This window comes from Battus philenor, unplaced genomic scaffold, assembly GCF_028537555.1.
Source record: "Battus philenor isolate CCGP_79_NKW_IND1 unplaced genomic scaffold, ilBatPhil1.0.hap1 SCAF_12, whole genome shotgun sequence".
NCBI lineage: Eukaryota > Metazoa > Arthropoda > Insecta > Lepidoptera > Papilionidae > Battus > Battus philenor.
The window spans coordinates 8,498,607-8,517,448 of NW_027181674.1; the positions used below are offsets into that span (position 1 = coordinate 8,498,607).

Here is an 18,842-nt window from a genome sequence, read left to right on the forward strand (position 1 = left end):
ACAAATCATTTTGATTCTGCTTGCCAGGTTATATATTTACCTTTGCGTATAATCCATCATTACAAAGTATTCACACGTTTCATGTGTCATTTCCAAATAGTAAGAAGTAGTAATTTATTTTCGTGCTCATAATTAATAATCCCAAGTAAAGGCATTTTATGACCCGCCAAAGTTTGGATAGGAAGGATAAATTAAAATTCAAAATAACACAAGTTCTACGTGGAGTTTTATCTATGGGATAGTTCAGGATATACCATTTACAAATAGCTGTGTTGTGTGATTTACAGATCCTGCTTGATTTTTTACAATACACGTGTAATTTCCTTGATTTTGATGGCTAACCGACTCAATGCTGAGTTGACTGATGCGTTTCGTGGCAGATAGATGAATCCCTAGAGTTCCTGATTTTACTTTATTTTCATTGAAATACCATTCGATCTCCAACGGTTGATCTCCTTTGCTCACAGTACACGTGACCAAAACCATTTCTTGGGCATTAACAGGTTCTTCGCTAAACTCGAAGGAATTAATTTGCGGGGGGACTGCAGGGAGAAGGCAAACGAAACATAAATGCAAAACATTATTGAATATCTATACCGTTAACATAAAGCTCGGCGGTATGGTTAATAGCTCCTGCTGGATTTTTCACGAGACAGGTGTAGTTTCCCTGGTTGTGATGACTAACTGACTCTATCGTCAGTTGACTTGTTCTCTTCGTATTTGTAAGAACTACTCCATTAACTTCAGACTTAATTACTTGTCCATTAAAATGCCAACGTATATCAAAAGGAAGATCGCCTTTGCTAGCCGTGCAGATAACAACAACCATTTCTTGATCGTTTACGGGTTCCGTGCCGAAATCGAAAGGCATAATTTGTGGAGAAACTATAGAGGAATAATGTTTTAATATTAGGTCAATTAAGTTTTTCTTTTAAATCTTTAAAAACAAAACACAATGAAAAAAATAACCTGAGTTTAACGTGACTTTAAAATATAATTGATTGTTATAAGGCATAAATATATAATTCAAAGTATTAAAGTCCTGAATACAACTACGTAGTCGTTCATCGAAGTTGTTTTATGCGTAGGGTTCCGTCAATTATTTAATGAAGGTATATAAAATATTTAAAAATTCGCCTATCCTTTAACCATCTATTGATTCGTGAATATTGTGGATTTATATAAATACCAGGTGGGTAGGGTTTGGTCTAAAGTGTGACTAAATAACAAAAGCAAGCAACACGCGTACTCTCGCCGGAGCTACAATGCAATTTGGTACCAATGACGTTGAGCGTCGCTGTGTGACTGGTTGTGCCAGCCTTGTTGGTGGCGCTACACGTATAGTTGCCACTGCTACCACCCAAGACGCTCGATATATCCAAAGTAGAAACACGCTCGCTGGGTTTCGTTGTCTTTATACCCATTTTGTACGTCACTGGCATGCCATTGAAGTACCATGATATATTGAGAGGGATGTCGCCTTTCGAAACGTAACAATCAAGGTGTACAGTTTCGCCTGCGAAAACGGCTTCATCCAATTCGAATGGTTTGATGTGCGGAAGGACTGTCCAAGAAAAATTATCACTTTTTTATAAAAATCTCAAACAGATGTGAGTTCTAAAAGATAGTCAAATATTTATACTTACAATCATTAAACTATTTTCAATAACATGTTTTTAAAATCTTTACATTTTTATACGCCGTGCTATCAAAACTTACATAAATTGCCTGATGAATAGTTTCCCTTTTTAATAAAGAACCCTGTTTTTTCAAAGCCAAATCTTCAAAATGAAATAAAGGAATAATGGAAACAAAAATAACTAAATTTGAAAACAAAACCACGTTGCATTCGCCATGTCAAAAGAATTCATGCTACTTCTATTAACATATTTGTGTACAAAAGCCGCAGCGAAGAACAACATATTCAAAACTAAAACGTACGAAAAATAAAACTGACCACGGACGTTAATAACGGTAGAATGATTAGTGAAGCCCGCGCTGTTCGTGGCCACGCAGGTATAATTGCCGCTATGGCTGGCGGTTACCGCAGCGATGGAGAGGAATGAAGTACGTGATGTCATTTTAGTTGTCATTATTCCCAGATGAGATGACGCGTTTTCAAACCCATGAAAATGCCACTTAATATCAACCGGAAGGTCGCCCTTAGACACGTGGCAAGTAAGCTGCACCGATTCTCCAGCAAACACTGACTCATCAGCTTCAAAAGGTACGATGTGTGGCATTACTGTCAATGCAGAAAGCCAAAAACTAATTAGAAAGGAATGTACATTGTCTTGCGTGCATTGAAAAATTCAAAGATTTAAAACTTTTCATAGAGCTACGTTCGATTTTCGAAACGGCGATGTCCAAAATTAAGATTGCGCTATTGGTCGCTGATCTTTGTAAGATGGAACTATACGTAGAAGAAGAAAAAGTAAATATAGCTACAACATATTCATCGTCAAGTTCAATATGTTAACCTGTAGGTGTACAGGTTAGAAAATAACTTTTTTTTGAGAAATGGACTAATAAAAATAACATTAAAGCTCTTACTTACTAACGAATTATACATATTTTAATTAACTTATCCGTTATGTTCAAATGTTGCGGGAGGCTTACAACATTTATTTCATTATCTAATGAAAATTTAATCTCTATAAGTATTATCCAATATACGAAAATATAGTCGTGAAAACTAGCAGCTTCATCATTATTTTGACAAGGGATTATTACATTAACAGTATCAGGGTAGAATAAGGCATAAATTGCAATAACAAATGTATTATCAGAAGCAAAGTACGTATAAAATAAAAAATAAAAGTACGCAAGTTCAAATGACAGTGAACTTTATTTTATACCCTTGACATTGAGCGTCGCGTGGTGACTAGCTCTGGCAACAATATTAGAGGCAGTGCACGTGTAATTGCCAGAGTGTTTGGCCGTCACGGCGGGAATAATGAGAGCAGAGCCCATGTCCCCAACATTCACAATATTCACCTCCGGAAGTGAACTCACATCTCCTTCATTGAAACTCCATTTGAAAGTCAGAGGCTTATCTCCTTTAGGTACGTGGCACGTCACTTGAACTCCTTCACCATAGAAAACTGACTCCTCGAAATCAAAAGGGGTAATAATTGGCGCAACTGAAATTAACGTACGACCTGCTTTTAAAAATACTGAATGTACTCATCCAACCACTACACCTGCCGTGTTTTTATGACCCGCCAAAGTCAAGGGAATAGGAAGGACGCTTAATTCTTTTAAAAAAACAAAAAAACAAACTCAAAATAAATTGCACATCTACATGTAATCTAATCTAATGTAACTATAACCACCATGTGTACCATTAACGAATAGTTGGGAGGTATAATTCACAACGCCGGCTTCGTTTTTCACTACACACGTATAATTTCCTTGGTTTTCATGGCCGACCGACTCCATGTTCAGTTGACTGAAGCGTTTTGTATTCGAAATGCTTACACCGGTGATATCACCGGGTTTAATTATATTTCCGTTAAAATACCATTCGATAACTAACGGTTGGTCACCCTTATTAACAGCGCAAGTGATTAAAACCATCTCCTGGGCGTTTACCGGTTCTTCGTCAAAATCGAAAGGTTTGATTTGCGGAGGGACTGCAGGACAGAGGAACAAGTAAAGAATACATAAAAATATATAAAGTTCGTTATATCTAAATTTCGGATACCGTTGACATATAACTCGGCGGTGAAATTAATGGCTCCGGCTATGTTACTGACGTGACACGTGTAATTCCCCTGATTGTGGTGGCTGACGGACTCTATACCAAGTTGACTGGTTCTTTTTGTGTTAACGAGTGTCACGCCGTTGACGCCTGATTTTACTTTTTGTCCGTTAAAGCTCCACTGTATCACAAACGGAGAATCGCCTTTGCTAGCAGTGCAGGTTACAACAGCCATTTCTTGTTCGTTTATGGGCTCCGTTCCAAAATCGAAGGGCGTTATTTGTGGTAAAACTAAATCATAAATAAATATATGAAAGCTCAAGAGTTCTAATATTTAGAAAAGTTGCGTGCTGAAATATCTTGGAGTTAACAATACTGATCAAATACAAAAATATGACGTCAAATTGAAAAATAGCCGTAATTTATATAAAAAATACCGTTTATGACTTCTTTATGATTTAAGTTATTTGATGATATACTACAAGCTTCGTTTAATAAAATTTCAATACATTATTAACACATAAAACGGTTTCCTAGTCGTTTGTAACAATAAGTTTTCCGTTTGTCTTTTTTTCTACGCCTAAATAACCTACAGTGCATTTGTTTATTCATTCTTTTTATACATTTTATAAGTTATCTAAAACAATCTATAACATTACATTTAAATCACTCATTTTATATAATAAAAAATCAGCAGGGTTGTACTCAAAAGGAGAGGAAGGGAAATATGTAAAAAAATATATATTAAAGAAAAGCGGTATTGTCGAAAGTTACCATTCACTACTAATTCGGATGAATAATTAGCATGACCCGCTTGATTTGCGGCCGAACACGTGTATGTTCCTGTATGAATCGAGGACACAGAGTCTATGGACAGGCTGCTCGATTTATGCCCAATCTTAGTAACAGTGATTCCAAAAATATCCTTCAAGTCTTTTCCATTCAAAAGCCACCTGATTTTGATAGGAGAGTCCCCTTTTGTAACCATGCACTGAACACCAACAGTATCCCCTGCATTCGCCGGTTCTTCACCAAATGTGAACGGGTGGATTTGTGGTAAAACTGTTGTGCAATAAACTTCAATAAACCACGTATGTAATAAAAATCGTAACAAAAATTTTCATTATTAAGATTTGTTTTGAATATTTTATTCCAATAGCTGTCTAAAATGTTTAAGTATTATAACAGAAACATTTACAAATCAGCCTTCACTTAAATTCATATTCTATTTGTTACATTATTTTCTTTATTCATATTACTACATATCTGCTAATCATTTATAATGATCACGTACTTCATGAGAAGAGTCTAATTTGAATAGAATCATATCAAATTCCCCTGTAATGACATCCTTCAAGTTACAGGTAAGAGGGTCCAAATGCGCTTTGGTTTAAGAAGAGCTCAGTATAAACATAGACGAGTTTTTGTTGTTGTTGTGGTTATACAATTTTCAATACCAGAGAGACCAATTTCCTAACCTTTGATTTTTTTTACAAGTTTTTGGCTACTGTACTTTTTAATCTATTAAATAATAATTGAAAGTTAATACGAAATGTATTATAAAACACAGTTGCCCACAAAAGATAGCCTAGAAAAAAGTGTAAAAAGCTTTATTTTATTTGTAGTGCTAATCTTATGTATATTGCTAGTTTTCTTGTATTTATAGGTTCTTAAGTAACACATGTATTTAATTTTTTACATTTTCGATATCTTTTTTTTTAAATTAGCTCTAATAATGATTTTAATGGAATAAAGATTTTCGCCTACAGACTAAAGATTATTTAAAAAAAAGTTTTTTAAATATAACAAACTCAAAATAATTAATATCGTTTCATTCTACAGTCGGAATTATAGAAAAACAGGTGTAAAAATGTGCCTAAACTTTAATGAAGGTTATAGGATAGGAGATTTCGCTAAATCATATATCATATATAAATACGAACTGTCATGCGTAATGGACAAAATCTAGAGTTTTATGTAAACAGGGGAGTAAGGTTTGGTCTGGTAGAGTGAGACTAAAGAACAAAAGCAAGCGGCACGCGTAATCTCGCCGCATCTACAATGCAATTAGGTACCGATGATGTAGAGTATCGCCGTGTGACTGGTCGTGCCTGCCTTGTTGGTAGCGCTACACGTGTAGTTGCCACTGTTCCTGTCCGAGGCGCTTGATATGTCTAGTATAGAAACACGCTCGCTGGGTTTCGTGGTCTTAATACCCATTCTATACGTCACAGGCGTGCCCTCAAAATTCCATGTAATACTTATAGGAAGATCGCCTTTAGAGACATAACAGTCGACGTGTACTGTTTCGCCCGCAAACACTGCCTCTTCGAACTCGAATGGTTTGATATGAGGAAGGACTGGTCAAAAAAAATTAAGTACAGTGCAGTATTTGTAAAGGTTTTAACATAAATACGCAAGATTTACAAGACTTATGTTATTAAACTACATAATAACCATTGTTGTTCCCCTACATGATACATACATACTTTTAAATGAGTTCTTTTGATACATTGCACTTTATTAATATAGCATAAATACTGTAACCTGTGTGAAAATGTTTTGTAAAACGTCTACAGCAATATAAGTTATAATAAGGAGCAAAACGGAAAAGAGAGATAATCACAAATATAAAAACTTTAACGTTATTATGTCCATGCTAATCTTTATATAAAGTAGAACATAACAAGCAACGGGTAGGAGCATTGGCACTTTTATAAAGTACTACTTAAAACGAGAGTAGTACTCATAAGAGTGAGAGACTCAATAAGAGACAATAAGACTGACCACGAACGTTAATGACAGTAGAATGATTAGTAGAGCCCGCGCTATTCGTGGCCACGCAGGTGTAGTTTCCGCTGTGGCTGGCGGTCACCGCCGCGATGGACAGAAATGAGGTGCGTGATGTCATTTTAGTTGTCATTATTCCCAGATGAGATGACACGTTTTCGAACCCATGAAACTGCCACTTAATATTCAGTGGCAGGTCACCTTTAGGTACGTGACAGTTAAGCTGAACTGATTCTCCAGCGAACACTGACTCGTCTGCCTCGAATGGTACGATGTGTGGTATTACTGTTAAATCAGAAAGCCATTTGGTTATGAAAGTAAGCGTGCAGCGTGCGGCGGAGGCGGGATAGTTTTAGCGCGTCGAGAGGTACCGTGTACATTGACAGAGGTGGAATGCACTGCGAGCCCAGCACGATTGCTCGCATGACACGAATATTCGCCGCTGTGACTGGCGGATGCGCTGGCTATTGTCAACAAAGATGTCCGCTCTCCGATCTTCATTGTTGAAATTCCTTGATGCGACGATAGATCTTTGCCGTGAAAACTCCATGCGATAGCGATAGGCGCGTCGCCCTTGGATATGTGACAATTCAATTGCATCGATTCTCCAGCAAATATTGGCTCTTCCGCCTCAAAAGGAACGATGTGGGGAGGAACTGATAAAGGATAAAAACAAAAACTAAAAAGCAATATCGTACAATAAAACGTATTGAGTGTACCCTGAACATTTAGTGTGGCTGTGTGGTTTGTAATTGCAACTGTATTCGAAGCTGTGCAAGTATAATTTCCCGAATGATTTTCGGTTACAGAAGGGATAGCCAATATTGAAGATCTGTGCCCTACTTTCGTAACTATTATCGCGTCATTTCTTTCTAGTGGACGATTGCGAAACGACCATTGTAGAGTTAAGGGCATATCGCCTTTAGGAATATGACACATTACTTGAATGCTTTCTCCATAAAATACAGCTTCATCGAATTCAAAAGGTGATATAATTGGTGCCACTGCAAGAGATTATATAAATAAATTGTAATAATATATAAATTATATCTATTTTGTGGGAATAAAGTAAGGGTAAAACTAAACACGCAAAGCACATTTAATTCACAGTGAACTTTATACCCTTGACATTGAGCGTCGCGTGGTGACTAGCTCTGGCAACAATATTAGAGGCAGTGCACGTGTAATTGCCGGAATGTTTGGCCGTCACGGTGGGAATAATAAGAGCCGAGCCCATGTCCCCAACATTCACAATATTCAACCCCGGAAGTGAACTCACATCTCCTTCATTGAAACTCCATTTGAAAGTCAGAGGCTTATCTCCTTTGGGCACATGGCACATTATTTGAACTCCTTCGCCATAGAAAACTGATTCATCGAATTCGAAAGGGGTAATGATTGGCGCGACTGTAATTAATTTTCTAATATAATAAAGTAAAAAGTAAGTTAATAAAACAAACATATTGTCTTTCATTTCCGAAATCAACTCAATGTAAACGTAGTTCCTTACTCTCATCCTTATATTTATGACCCGCCAAAGTTTCAGGAAAGGATAGGATGTTAACCATATATGGAACACATAACAATTTTCTACAAACATGGAAATAAGCTAACAACTAATTAGGGTGGTACCGTTGACGAACAGTTGAGCAGTAAAATTCACCGAGCCGGCTTCGTTTTTCACTGCACAGGTGTAATTTCCTTGATTTTGATGGCTTACTGAATCGATACTGAGTTGGCTGGAACGCTTCGTGTTCATGAGACTAATTCCAATATCATCTGATTTTACGAGCTTCTCTTGGAAATACCACTCGATAGTTAAGGGTTGATCACCTTTATTTACGGTACATGTGACTAAAACCATTTCTTGGGCATTGATGGGTTCTTCACCAAAATCGAAGGGTTTTATTTGAGGTGGGACTGCGGGAGGCAGGAAATAAGTAAAATATGAAGGTAAAATACAGAACAAAATGCGATACCGTTGACATAAAGTTCTGCCGTGTGATTGACAATGCCAGCTTGATTTTTGACGACGCACGTGTAGTTGCCTTGATTATGATGACTAACAGACTCAATGGTGAGCTGGCTAGTTCTTTTGGAGGTCGCAAGTACAACGCCATTTGCACCGGAGCTCATAATGTGGCCATCAAAATACCATTGAATATTGAGCGGAGAATCGCCTTTACTAGCAGTGCAGGTAACAACGAGCATCTCCTGATCGTTTACTGGTTCCATGCCGAAATCGAAAGGCATTATTTGCGGCGCAACTGTATAGCATAAACTTCTCTTTAAAAGCATTTCTGCTTATTCTTCTTGTTATTTCATTAGGATATTTTAGGAAAAAGATATTACGCATATTAATACGAACATAAATTAAAAGGTGCAAATGAAAAGCGAAACAATTGTTAACAAATGAATACCAAGATTGACTATTTCAAAGGTGTACCATTCACGCTGAGCAGCGCACTGTGGCTACTACGTCCAGCCTCGTTTTCAGCGATGCAAGTATAATTGCCGATGTGATCATGTTCCACGTTCTCAATACTTAAAATTGAAATTCTCTTGCCGTTTCTATTTATCAGTATACCGTTTCCGGAATTTAAAGTATCGTTATTGAGTTGCCAGTGGATATTGATCGGTAGATCCCCTTTTCCTACTGTGCACGTCAATGACACTGTGTCACCCGCGTTCAAAATTTCTTCTCCGAAATCGAATGGAGTTACCTGCGGTACAACTGTTCAGTTGCCAAAATAAATAATTGCAAATAAATGAATGCCTCCGTTATTTCTCGACAGCCTACAACGTTCATAAAAAACAATACAGCAACAGGGCTATACTCGAAGGTGGGGAAGGAAGAGGATCGAGTATTATAACTGAAAATGTAATTGAATTTGTTGAAATGTAAGCCCATTTACCATTAACGGCTAACTCCGTGGAATAATTGGCGTGACCAGCTTGGTTAGTTGCAAAACATGTGTACACTCCTGTGTGTATTAAAGACACCGGGTCTATAGAAAGTGTACTCGATTTAGGACTGACTTTGTTGACGACTATTCCCGCAATTTCCTTTAAATCTTTTCCATTTAAATGCCATTCGATGGTGATGGGAGTGTCACCTTTGGTCACCATGCATTGAACACCGACGGTATCTCCTGCGTTGGCTGGATCGTCTCCAAAGGTAAACGGATGTATTTGTGGTAAAACTAATGTACACAAAAACAAAAATTTTTGCTATAACCAGGCTTACTGAACATTATTATTACATTAATAAAATTGCAATTGACAAGGAAACTGATGAATAATATACACTACGAAAGGGAGATTTAAGAAATAGAAATTTCGAGAATTTTTAACATATTGGCAAGAGATTCATAATTATATATGACATTCCATTTCAACAATCCGGGCGGTTCTCTATTAAGGCAAGGTCAGGAAAGGAATGTATTAAGCTTAAAATATAAAAGTCTTGAAATGAATAAACAAAATTGTTATTAACCGTTAACGCTTAATGCGGTGGTATGGTTGGTCTCGCCGGCTGTGTTTTTTAACTGACAGGTGTAAGAGCCTCGATGTGCGTAATTAACAGACTCAATATTGAGTATAGAAGTTTTCTTGCTAATGGTGGTTAAGACAATGTTAAGAGAGTTTAGCGGTTTGATCTCCTCTCCATTGAAAAGCCACTTAAAGGTGACGGGGAGGTCACCTTTACTCATCACACAAGACACCGAAGCCGTTTCGCCTTCATTAAGTATTTCCTCCCCAAATTCAAACGGAGTGATTTGCGGCGGGACTACAAAATTGTGGATTATTCACAGGATGAAGGAAATACCAAAAAACAAAAGGAAAGCAAACGTCACGGTTTGGGTGAGTGTGTACCGTTCACTTCGAGCACAGCGCTGTGATTAGCAGAGCCAGCCGGATTGCTTGTCACTCGGTAGTATAACCCACGGTTTATCGCACTCACGGAATCGATATTAAGGATAGAGGGCTTTTTATCGATGCTGGTTATGGTGACTCCTAGGTCATTAATTCTACGTAGTATTTGCCCGCTGAGGGTCCAGGCCCATTGAGAGGCTGGTCGCCTTTTTTTACTGCACACGTGACCGAAACCAGGTCTCCAGCGTTAGCGGGCTCGTCGCCAAACTCGAAAGGCAAGATTTGCGGCGGCACTGTATTAAACTCGATATAAGACATTGACCAACTTTGGCGGGCATAAACTCGTCCTACCTTATTTGTAAACTTTCATTTTCTATTAGGAACATTAGATAAAATATTTTGCATCACTTTATATCTTCGAGATGTACCTAAAGATCTGAAATAGAAATTTTAGTAAAAACAAATTAAATAATGTCATAATATTTCTATTGAATAAATATTGCCAATGATTTATCGATAGTGTAAATCGTCTGATAGAATTTTACGTTGTGTGGGTAGAAAAAATTTAAACTATACTTTGTACTGAAACGGTACTTAGGTTTTAAATTATGACATTATTTAGAAGAAGAGCTCCCGAGGATCAATTTAACAGAATATTTGGATAGTACTTGATGATCATTTTCATTTATGAAAGTGTAATATTATTCCTCGGGGTTTCTACAAATAAAATAGCAATCTTGTTGAAATAAAGAGACAAGTGTAGAACTTAAATACTGAAACTTAGGTTTAAATACAGAAGAAAAAATATTTTACACAAAATTTCTTTCACTTACTATTTAGGCGGAGTAGAATTTAAACATGAAAAGTTAAGTTCAAACACATTAGAAACAATATTATTCATAGTTACTTATGATTTACATAAAAGAACAAAGTATGTTGAAAGACAGTGAACGTAATTTTATTTGTAGAAATAAACTCTTCAGACATTATAAAGAAATAAATTCGTTATGCAGTATGTAAGAGATATGAAAGTCACATTAAATTACTAATACTGGTGAAATTGCTTTAACTGATCTTATGAACTATTAATGCAGCTTGTGAAAAATTCCTGTATTTTATTTATTTACATTTATTAGATAATTAACAATTAAATAAGATCATCATTGGTATAAACATACGATCGATTATTAAAAATCATAAACGTAACATATCCCTTACATTAAATCTCACATAAATTTGCTCGTAGCCACTCGTGCTTTTTATTACACAAGAACACGTCATTTTAAACAGTAGTTTTGTTTACTAAATAAGAGAAAAAATCGAAGCACATTAATCACATGAAATTTTTACAAATTACCTCATTAATTATTTAAAATTTGATATATTGGTGTAAATATCATCGAAATCTGTAATAACAGATTTAAATTTATTTATTATTGTCGCAATTTATATTTTATACGATTTAAATTAATAACGGCATATTGGAGCAAATTTAGTAGAGAAAAATGTACATTTGTTCTAAAACAACATCTAGCTTACCCATGACTTGCAGCTCGAGAGTGCCTTTGGCGGTGTAACCTTGTGAGTTCTTGGCGACGCAGGTGTAAGTGGCTTGGTCGCTCATACGTTCCACGTTTTCAATAACCAGGGTACCGTTGGGGAAGACTTTCTGTTTTCGGTTAATCGGCAGTACGCTGAAATTAACAATATTATATGTATATGTGTGTGTGTATATATATATATATATATATATATATATATATATATATATATATATAGTCCTTATAAAATGTTTATGTCATCGTTTTATATAGATAGGCCTCCCCTAGATTTTCAACGGGACTGATCAACAGCGGTGTGCATTCAGCGTTTTTCAATAACGTACGTTGCGCATTCAGGTCCGCAGTCTATAGTCCAGTACCTTAAGGTCCGAGCTGCCATCACTATAGTTTTGTGTACAAATCAAGTATTATTGGAAATACGTGATTTGTAAAAAAATAATATAGCACCGTCAAAGTTGTCGAACATAAAATTAAACACGTAATTTTTACATCAATTGTCAATGACAATATAAAGCATATGTTCTTTGATCTGTCTTACACAACATCCAGGGTGCAGTGGACGCGTAACCTTATACTTCTTTTAAGATGGCGAAGATCAGGGAGCCTCGTCTCGAAACTTTACATACTACAATTCCACCGGATTGGAGCGCCGCCAAGTTCTTGGATTGCTAAGGCGGAACCTCCTTGTAGTGACTAGAACCAACGGCCTTCAATACGGGGACCTGAATTTCCGCTGCCTGTCGTCGAAAATACCCGTTCAGCATTGCGACACAAGGAGACCAAAGAAGAAACTCCAGTAACGTTTCTATTTAAAATGATCGGGGAGTTGACGACCCCTGGAACACACGAGCAGACCACGATTCCAAAGTGGCCGGTTGGTTTTCGAATGGCTGTACCAAAATCAAAATATTCTTTATTCAAATAGATTGTTACAAACACTTTGTATCGTCAATCAACATAAAACGTTGGTATCGTCAGCACTACAGGAAGCTACCGCCGACTAGAATGGCAATCCTGCTGAGAAGAGCCGACAGAAAAAGTTGCTTTTTACAAATATAGTTTTACAAGGTAATTTTACAATGACAATAATTAGCTTCCTATCTGAGCACCAGCAACATTTAATTCCACGCATTAACATCAGTATTCTTGGATATAATAATATAATTTTTTCAATTATGTTTTTAATATTGGTTTTAAATTTCTCCAGTATCAGATCTAAAATTGTTTTATCTATCTAGGATTCTAATTTTATAAATCTAGGAGTACCCCCTTATTTTTATTCCTCGTATTAATACCGTATCTATCGCTGTATTTAAGTAATTTTGAATATTTATGCCAAGAAACTAAGGATACCGTGCATTTTGAAAAATGTTGTTATCAGAATAGTGATTACATAATTGATTAAGATGATGAAAATTTTTTTTTGAACAATTTGCTTAGTAATGGCAATACAAGTATAGGTCTGTGGTTGTTAGGAGCATTATTTTCTCCGCTTTTGAATAACGACACTACTTTAATATTTTTAATAATGTCGGGGAATATACCTTCATCAACACATATATTGAATATAAATACTAACCGAGGTGCAATATGTAATATATTAGACTTCAGTAGCTTAACATCTATACGCCACAAATCATCAGATTTTTTTACATTAAGGCTATTAAGTTTTGACAAGTTTATCTTGTGTAACATTATTAACACACCTACTGGTATTACTTTGCAAGAACACAATTGCTATTGATATAGATGATTTTAATGCAAAAGTTATTTTGTATTGAAGATTATCTAGAAGTGTAACTAACCGGTTGTCTCTTTCCCAAACAATCGACTCGATGGGGTATCCAGCGACGGGGCAGTGAGCAATCAACGTATCTCCTGCAACCACTGGCCGTTTCTTCATGGGACGCACGTAGGGCAGACCGTAGACGTTCACGCGGGCCGCATGTGATGCACTTCCAACCTGGAAATTAAAAAAAAATCTGAATTATTATAATAACTATACGCATCAAAGCAGTAACCAAATCTACAGCACGGCGACACTGATCGTAATCCGTGTTTTATTGCAACATTTTTTAATACTTTGATTAATTATCAAACGTATAAGGGTATTTAGTTTTTAAAAACAAATGTAAAGAAAATGGTTAATAGTATTTTATTATTATTTTAAAATGGCATCTTTGCACATGGTATTTATGCTTAGCTACCTTACTAGACGCGATACAAGAGTACAATCCGCCATCGTTAGTGTGCACCGACGAGATATTCAGGTGAGATTCAACGTTTCCATCGGCGGTGACGAATTGCCCAATCTGCAGACGTTCTCCACTGCTCAATTTTTCTCCGTCCAGAAGCCAGGCGATGTCGGGGGTGGGATTACCAGAAGCAACACATTTAAGTCTTAAAGAAGGTCCGGATCTCAAGGTCTGTTCGCCGAAGCTGTGACGGATTTGTGGAGGTTCAACTGTAATGAAATATAAAGTCAACTTTATTTCTAGAAACTAAAATAAAACTAAATTGACTCACTACTTCAAACAATCAGATTCATAAAACTTTTCTTTCTTCATATCATCGGTCATAAGATTTAAGAACAGCTTAATTATATGTTGAATAATTAGATTGACCACGATAATAACAGTGATATGGAGTAAAGAAATAAATATAATTATTAGTATAGATTTATTCATAGTAGCAATGAATATGATTACCAAAAGCGCAACTGAATGGAATATTAATTAGATAAAACGTTTGATTTTTATGATAAAGGATCCGTTGCGTTTTAGATACGGTTATTATCTTTTAAATCAATTATTGTAATTCTAATTATTAATTAAGTGTAATGTTTGGAAAGATGAGTTCATATTAAAGATGACTCACATCGTCCGCCAAGTTTCAATTCAGCGCTGGCCCCGGCACTTTCTTGGTCATTTCTGATGAAACATTGATACATGCCTTTATCTTCTTTCTTTACGGATTCAATCCTGTAACATACAAATATAACTTTTTTAAAATTTATTTTGTAAATTAATATTATGTACATATTATATGGATAGCGGTTTAAATAAATCATATTTTCATATAGATTAATGCAATCCACTCAATATTTTCAGCCTCCGGATTGTGTGTAACCAAAAACAAATACTTTTTTACCTAAAGGTTTAGAATATTTTTACATTTGTTTTTTTTTTTTTGATTTCCTTAAATAATACTAAAGATTGAAAAAATTATAATTAGCAGGATCTAAGAATATGCACTGTAATAAAATTGTATTATCAATAAGTCTAAGAATAATGATTATTCTATTAATACATCCAAATACAATAGATGTAAATCATATTGTTTTATATCTATTCTAGTACAAGGTTATATGAAATTTTCAAATATATCCAGAAAACATTATAAAATTGACCTTAAAATGGCATCATGATGCTTCATGTCCTTGCCATCCTTTAACCAAGTGATAGTCTTAACGGGGTTGCCTTCATATCTGCAGGTGAAAACTGCGGGTCTACCAAAGTCAACAGTTTGTGTGGCAGGTTCGACAGTTGCTTTGAGAGGAGCAGTTACAGTTAGTACAGTTTCTACAGATTCACCTGAAACACAAAATGATGTGCATTAATATACAGATTTTGAAAATTGTAATAAAGGTTATGATTTATATTTCTTATGGTATTTTAAGCATATAACATACCACCAACTGAATTATTTACAACACATAAGTATTTTCCAGAATCCTCAACTTTAGCCTCTTTAATGATCAAAGTTCCAGAGACTTGTTTTACTCGATCGTTCAGTACAACGGGTTGTTTTCTTGTTGTGCCGTCAATAAACTTGTACCATCTGTAACAAAAGAGAAAAAGTTCAATCTTTTCAAATAATTACATGCCATTGGAAGGTTTTTACAGTTCTTAATGTGAATTTTATACTTAATATTTTGACAAACAATATGTAAAAACTACATATAATTAAATAATCAAGGTAGAATGAGTCAAAGCCTTTTAAATATAAAAAAGAGTAATTATCGTTTATTTAGGAGTCAAACAGAGAATGTATCAAAAGTGAATGTTAAAATTTTAATCGTGATCATAACATTAGCTGCAATTATGACGAGTAAATTAACTATTGCCAATCAATCAATCTTCCTATCACTGAAAAAGTCGAAAGACAAGGATATATTTTGTTAAAATAAAACAATAACGTACTGGTCCAGCATGAGATAAAATAAGTGAGATTGAGCATAACAAAACAAAACCGACAATGGTTAAAGTTACAACTTGAGAATGCACATTAGCTGTAGTAAACCAGATGGGTCAACGCAATATATAGCAATGACACACGAGAAGCACAAAGTAAAGATTAAAGCGTCTGAATGAAAACAAGAACACCCTGCCACTTACCAGGAGGTGTCTCTCCGCTCAATCGTTACTTTGGCTGGGGACCGTAACATAGCACGCGGCCGGCCGCGGTATATCACGCCTTCAAGTCACGCGGTGCCCGCCGCCATAGACTGGAATAACAACGCATATCAATACATTGGATGGCATGTGTGACTACGTGATGAATGAAAGCGTGAAACAGGCGGCCGACCGGCACTCAGAGGCCGTACCTCATCAAAGGAGCAGGGAACGCTTGGACCTCACAAAGGAGCGCAAGAGTTTCATTGCTTCGACCTACGTGACGATTAAGGCCATCTCCGGTTACTTTCGCTCCAGTCCTACCCGAAGGCTCTGCAAGATAAACCGATGATCACCATCTATAACCGCGACCACTCACCTATACACAGGTGCGGGAAAGGCAGCAATTTGACATGTCAGATATGCTACACCATGTTGCGATACGAAGAGTACCTCCCAACCTTCGAAATGTTTAGTAGTATCTTTCCTAGGCGCTATCTTATTGGTAGGTTCTGTAAGTACAGAGACGACTATTTAACATACATAAATTACCCCTTATCGCGTGTACATCCATTCAAGTGCAAACAACTAGCACATGACCCTGATCACAAAATATAAATCACACCGTAAAGGAAATTTGTAAAGATGCAAGACGGAGGAAAGGAATTTCCAACTTACCTAAATATAGGAGCTGGGTAGCCGGCTACCTCGCAAGTGAGAAAAACAGACTCTGTTTGAAAAGCTAAAAAAATTTCCCCGCCTTCAAATTTTCTGCTTTTATCGCTTCGTGGAGCTATTTTATTAGTCGGTTCTGTAATATACGGACTTAATTCAATAAACGCACCTTGACACTGGAATAGGATATCCTTGCGCCGGACATAAGAGAGGTATCGAAGTAAGGTGTGCATAATATACGGAAGCCTTTGGTGTTGCTGTGATACTTGGCGCTGCACTTGCGATGGGTTCTAAAGAAATGTATATACATATCTTCAATGAACTTGTATAAGTGTTCATATTTAAATAATCATTGCAAGAAAATAACAACGTCTTCGGATGCGCTGCTACTTGAAACTACTTGAAATAACTTTGAAGGATTAATAAAAAATGATTGTAAATCTCAACTTGCCGGAATATTGGCACAGGAAACTCAAGCGCTTGACAATAATCCAAAGCTATAATAGATTATTCTCATGAATGTGGTACTACGAGGGTCCGTCGCAAAAGTAGTAGGGTCTTTCGATCCGACCGATTCTGTAGTGCAAACCTTTGGTTAATTTTAGAAATTAAGAGTAAAGTAGACTTGCCTGAAGACAGGGGCAGGAAAACTTTGAGCCTGACATAGAAGAGCAAACCCTTGTTCGACACGTTTTCTAAATATGCTTCCCATCGACTCAGAGGAGAATGTTGGAGATTTGGCGCCAACCGGTTCTACAAAACATTTTTTGGACAAAATAACAAAAAGAAAGTATTTTCACAACTTGCCTGAAAATCGGGACGGGGAAACCTTGAGCTTGACACAATAAAGCAAAGCTTTGGTTTCTGTGCCTTTTTATAGATGAAAGCGCAGACTCTGTTGAGAAAGAAGGAGCCTTTGACCCAACTGGCTCTGTTGAAAATAATAAATCGAAATCACTATTGGACATAAATAAAAACGCACTAATCACCAGAGGAAAATCACGAAAGAAGAAATTCTAAAACGTAACAAATCTAAAAAATAATTTGACCACTTATCAGAGTAATTTATAATTTATTTTATTAAAAATTACCGATATCACATAAGTATATATATTAGCGACATTATACTAGTGAATTAATTAAGTACGAAACAAAATTTCAGTAGTTTAAGGGCGCTTTTGTGAAAACACTTGCCTGAAAATTGGAATAGGGAATGCTTGAGCTTGGCACATCATCGAAAAACTTTGCTCCTTATATCTGGTTACCGCTGACAATGTATAGTCTGTAGTAAAAGTTGGTGGCTTGGAACCGACAGGCTCTGTACAGGAAATATAATATTCAATGTACTGTATTGCTTACCTAAAAATAGGGAGTGGAAAAGACTGGCACTGGCACAGTAAAGCGAAGTTTTGTCCAAATTCTCTCACAAATATACTGCCTTTGGAGTCAGAGGAAAACGAAGGTGGTTTCGCTCCAATAGGCTCTAAAACACGAAAACAATTTTACTTTGCCAAACCTACCTGAACATAGGATGAGGGTAACCTTGCGCTTGACAAAGCATTGAACCACCAGAATTAGCTCCAATATTATAATTGTAAGACGATGCGGTTGTTGGAAAAGATGGAGCTCTAGCCGTTACCGGTTCTGAATTAAAAAAAATATATATTACACACTCACTTGAACATAGGGGACGGGTGAGCTTGTGCCTGACATAAAAGAACAATCGCCTGTCCAGTCGCTTTCGTGAGCGTGGTGCTCTTATATTCCAACGAAAACGACGGCGCCTTCGAACCGATGGGTTCTGTGACAATTACAAGTGAACTAATTGTAAGTATAATAAAT

General features: G+C 36.3%; 1 protein-coding gene across 23 annotated transcripts in view; it reads right to left on the bottom strand.

The window, feature by feature from the left end:
• The window catches only part of Dscam1 (Down syndrome cell adhesion molecule 1), a 77,753-nt gene that overhangs the window by 29,996 nt on the left and 28,915 nt on the right, over positions 1-18,842 (bottom strand). For 7 of the 23 annotated variants that reach the window (XM_068776690.1, XM_068776710.1, XM_068776709.1 and 4 more), the window contains 8 exons: positions 17,004-17,136; positions 15,623-15,771; positions 15,341-15,524; positions 14,809-14,912; positions 14,139-14,395; positions 13,737-13,894; positions 11,909-12,063; positions 9,990-10,283 (listed from right to left, as the gene is read on the bottom strand). In XM_068776690.1, the coding sequence (XP_068632791.1) occupies positions 9,990-10,283; positions 11,909-12,063; positions 13,737-13,894; positions 14,139-14,395; positions 14,809-14,912; positions 15,341-15,524; positions 15,623-15,771; positions 17,004-17,136 (1,434 nt within the window). Of the gene's footprint in view, positions 1-2,858; positions 3,144-4,477; positions 4,766-6,864; positions 7,150-7,212; positions 7,498-9,408; positions 9,697-9,989; positions 10,284-11,908; positions 12,064-13,736; positions 13,895-14,138; positions 14,396-14,808; positions 14,913-15,340; positions 15,525-15,622; positions 15,772-17,003; positions 17,137-18,359; positions 18,484-18,842 lie in introns of all 23 variants that reach the window. The other 16 variants (XM_068776696.1, XM_068776695.1, XM_068776693.1 and 13 more) reach the window with 10 other exon arrangements.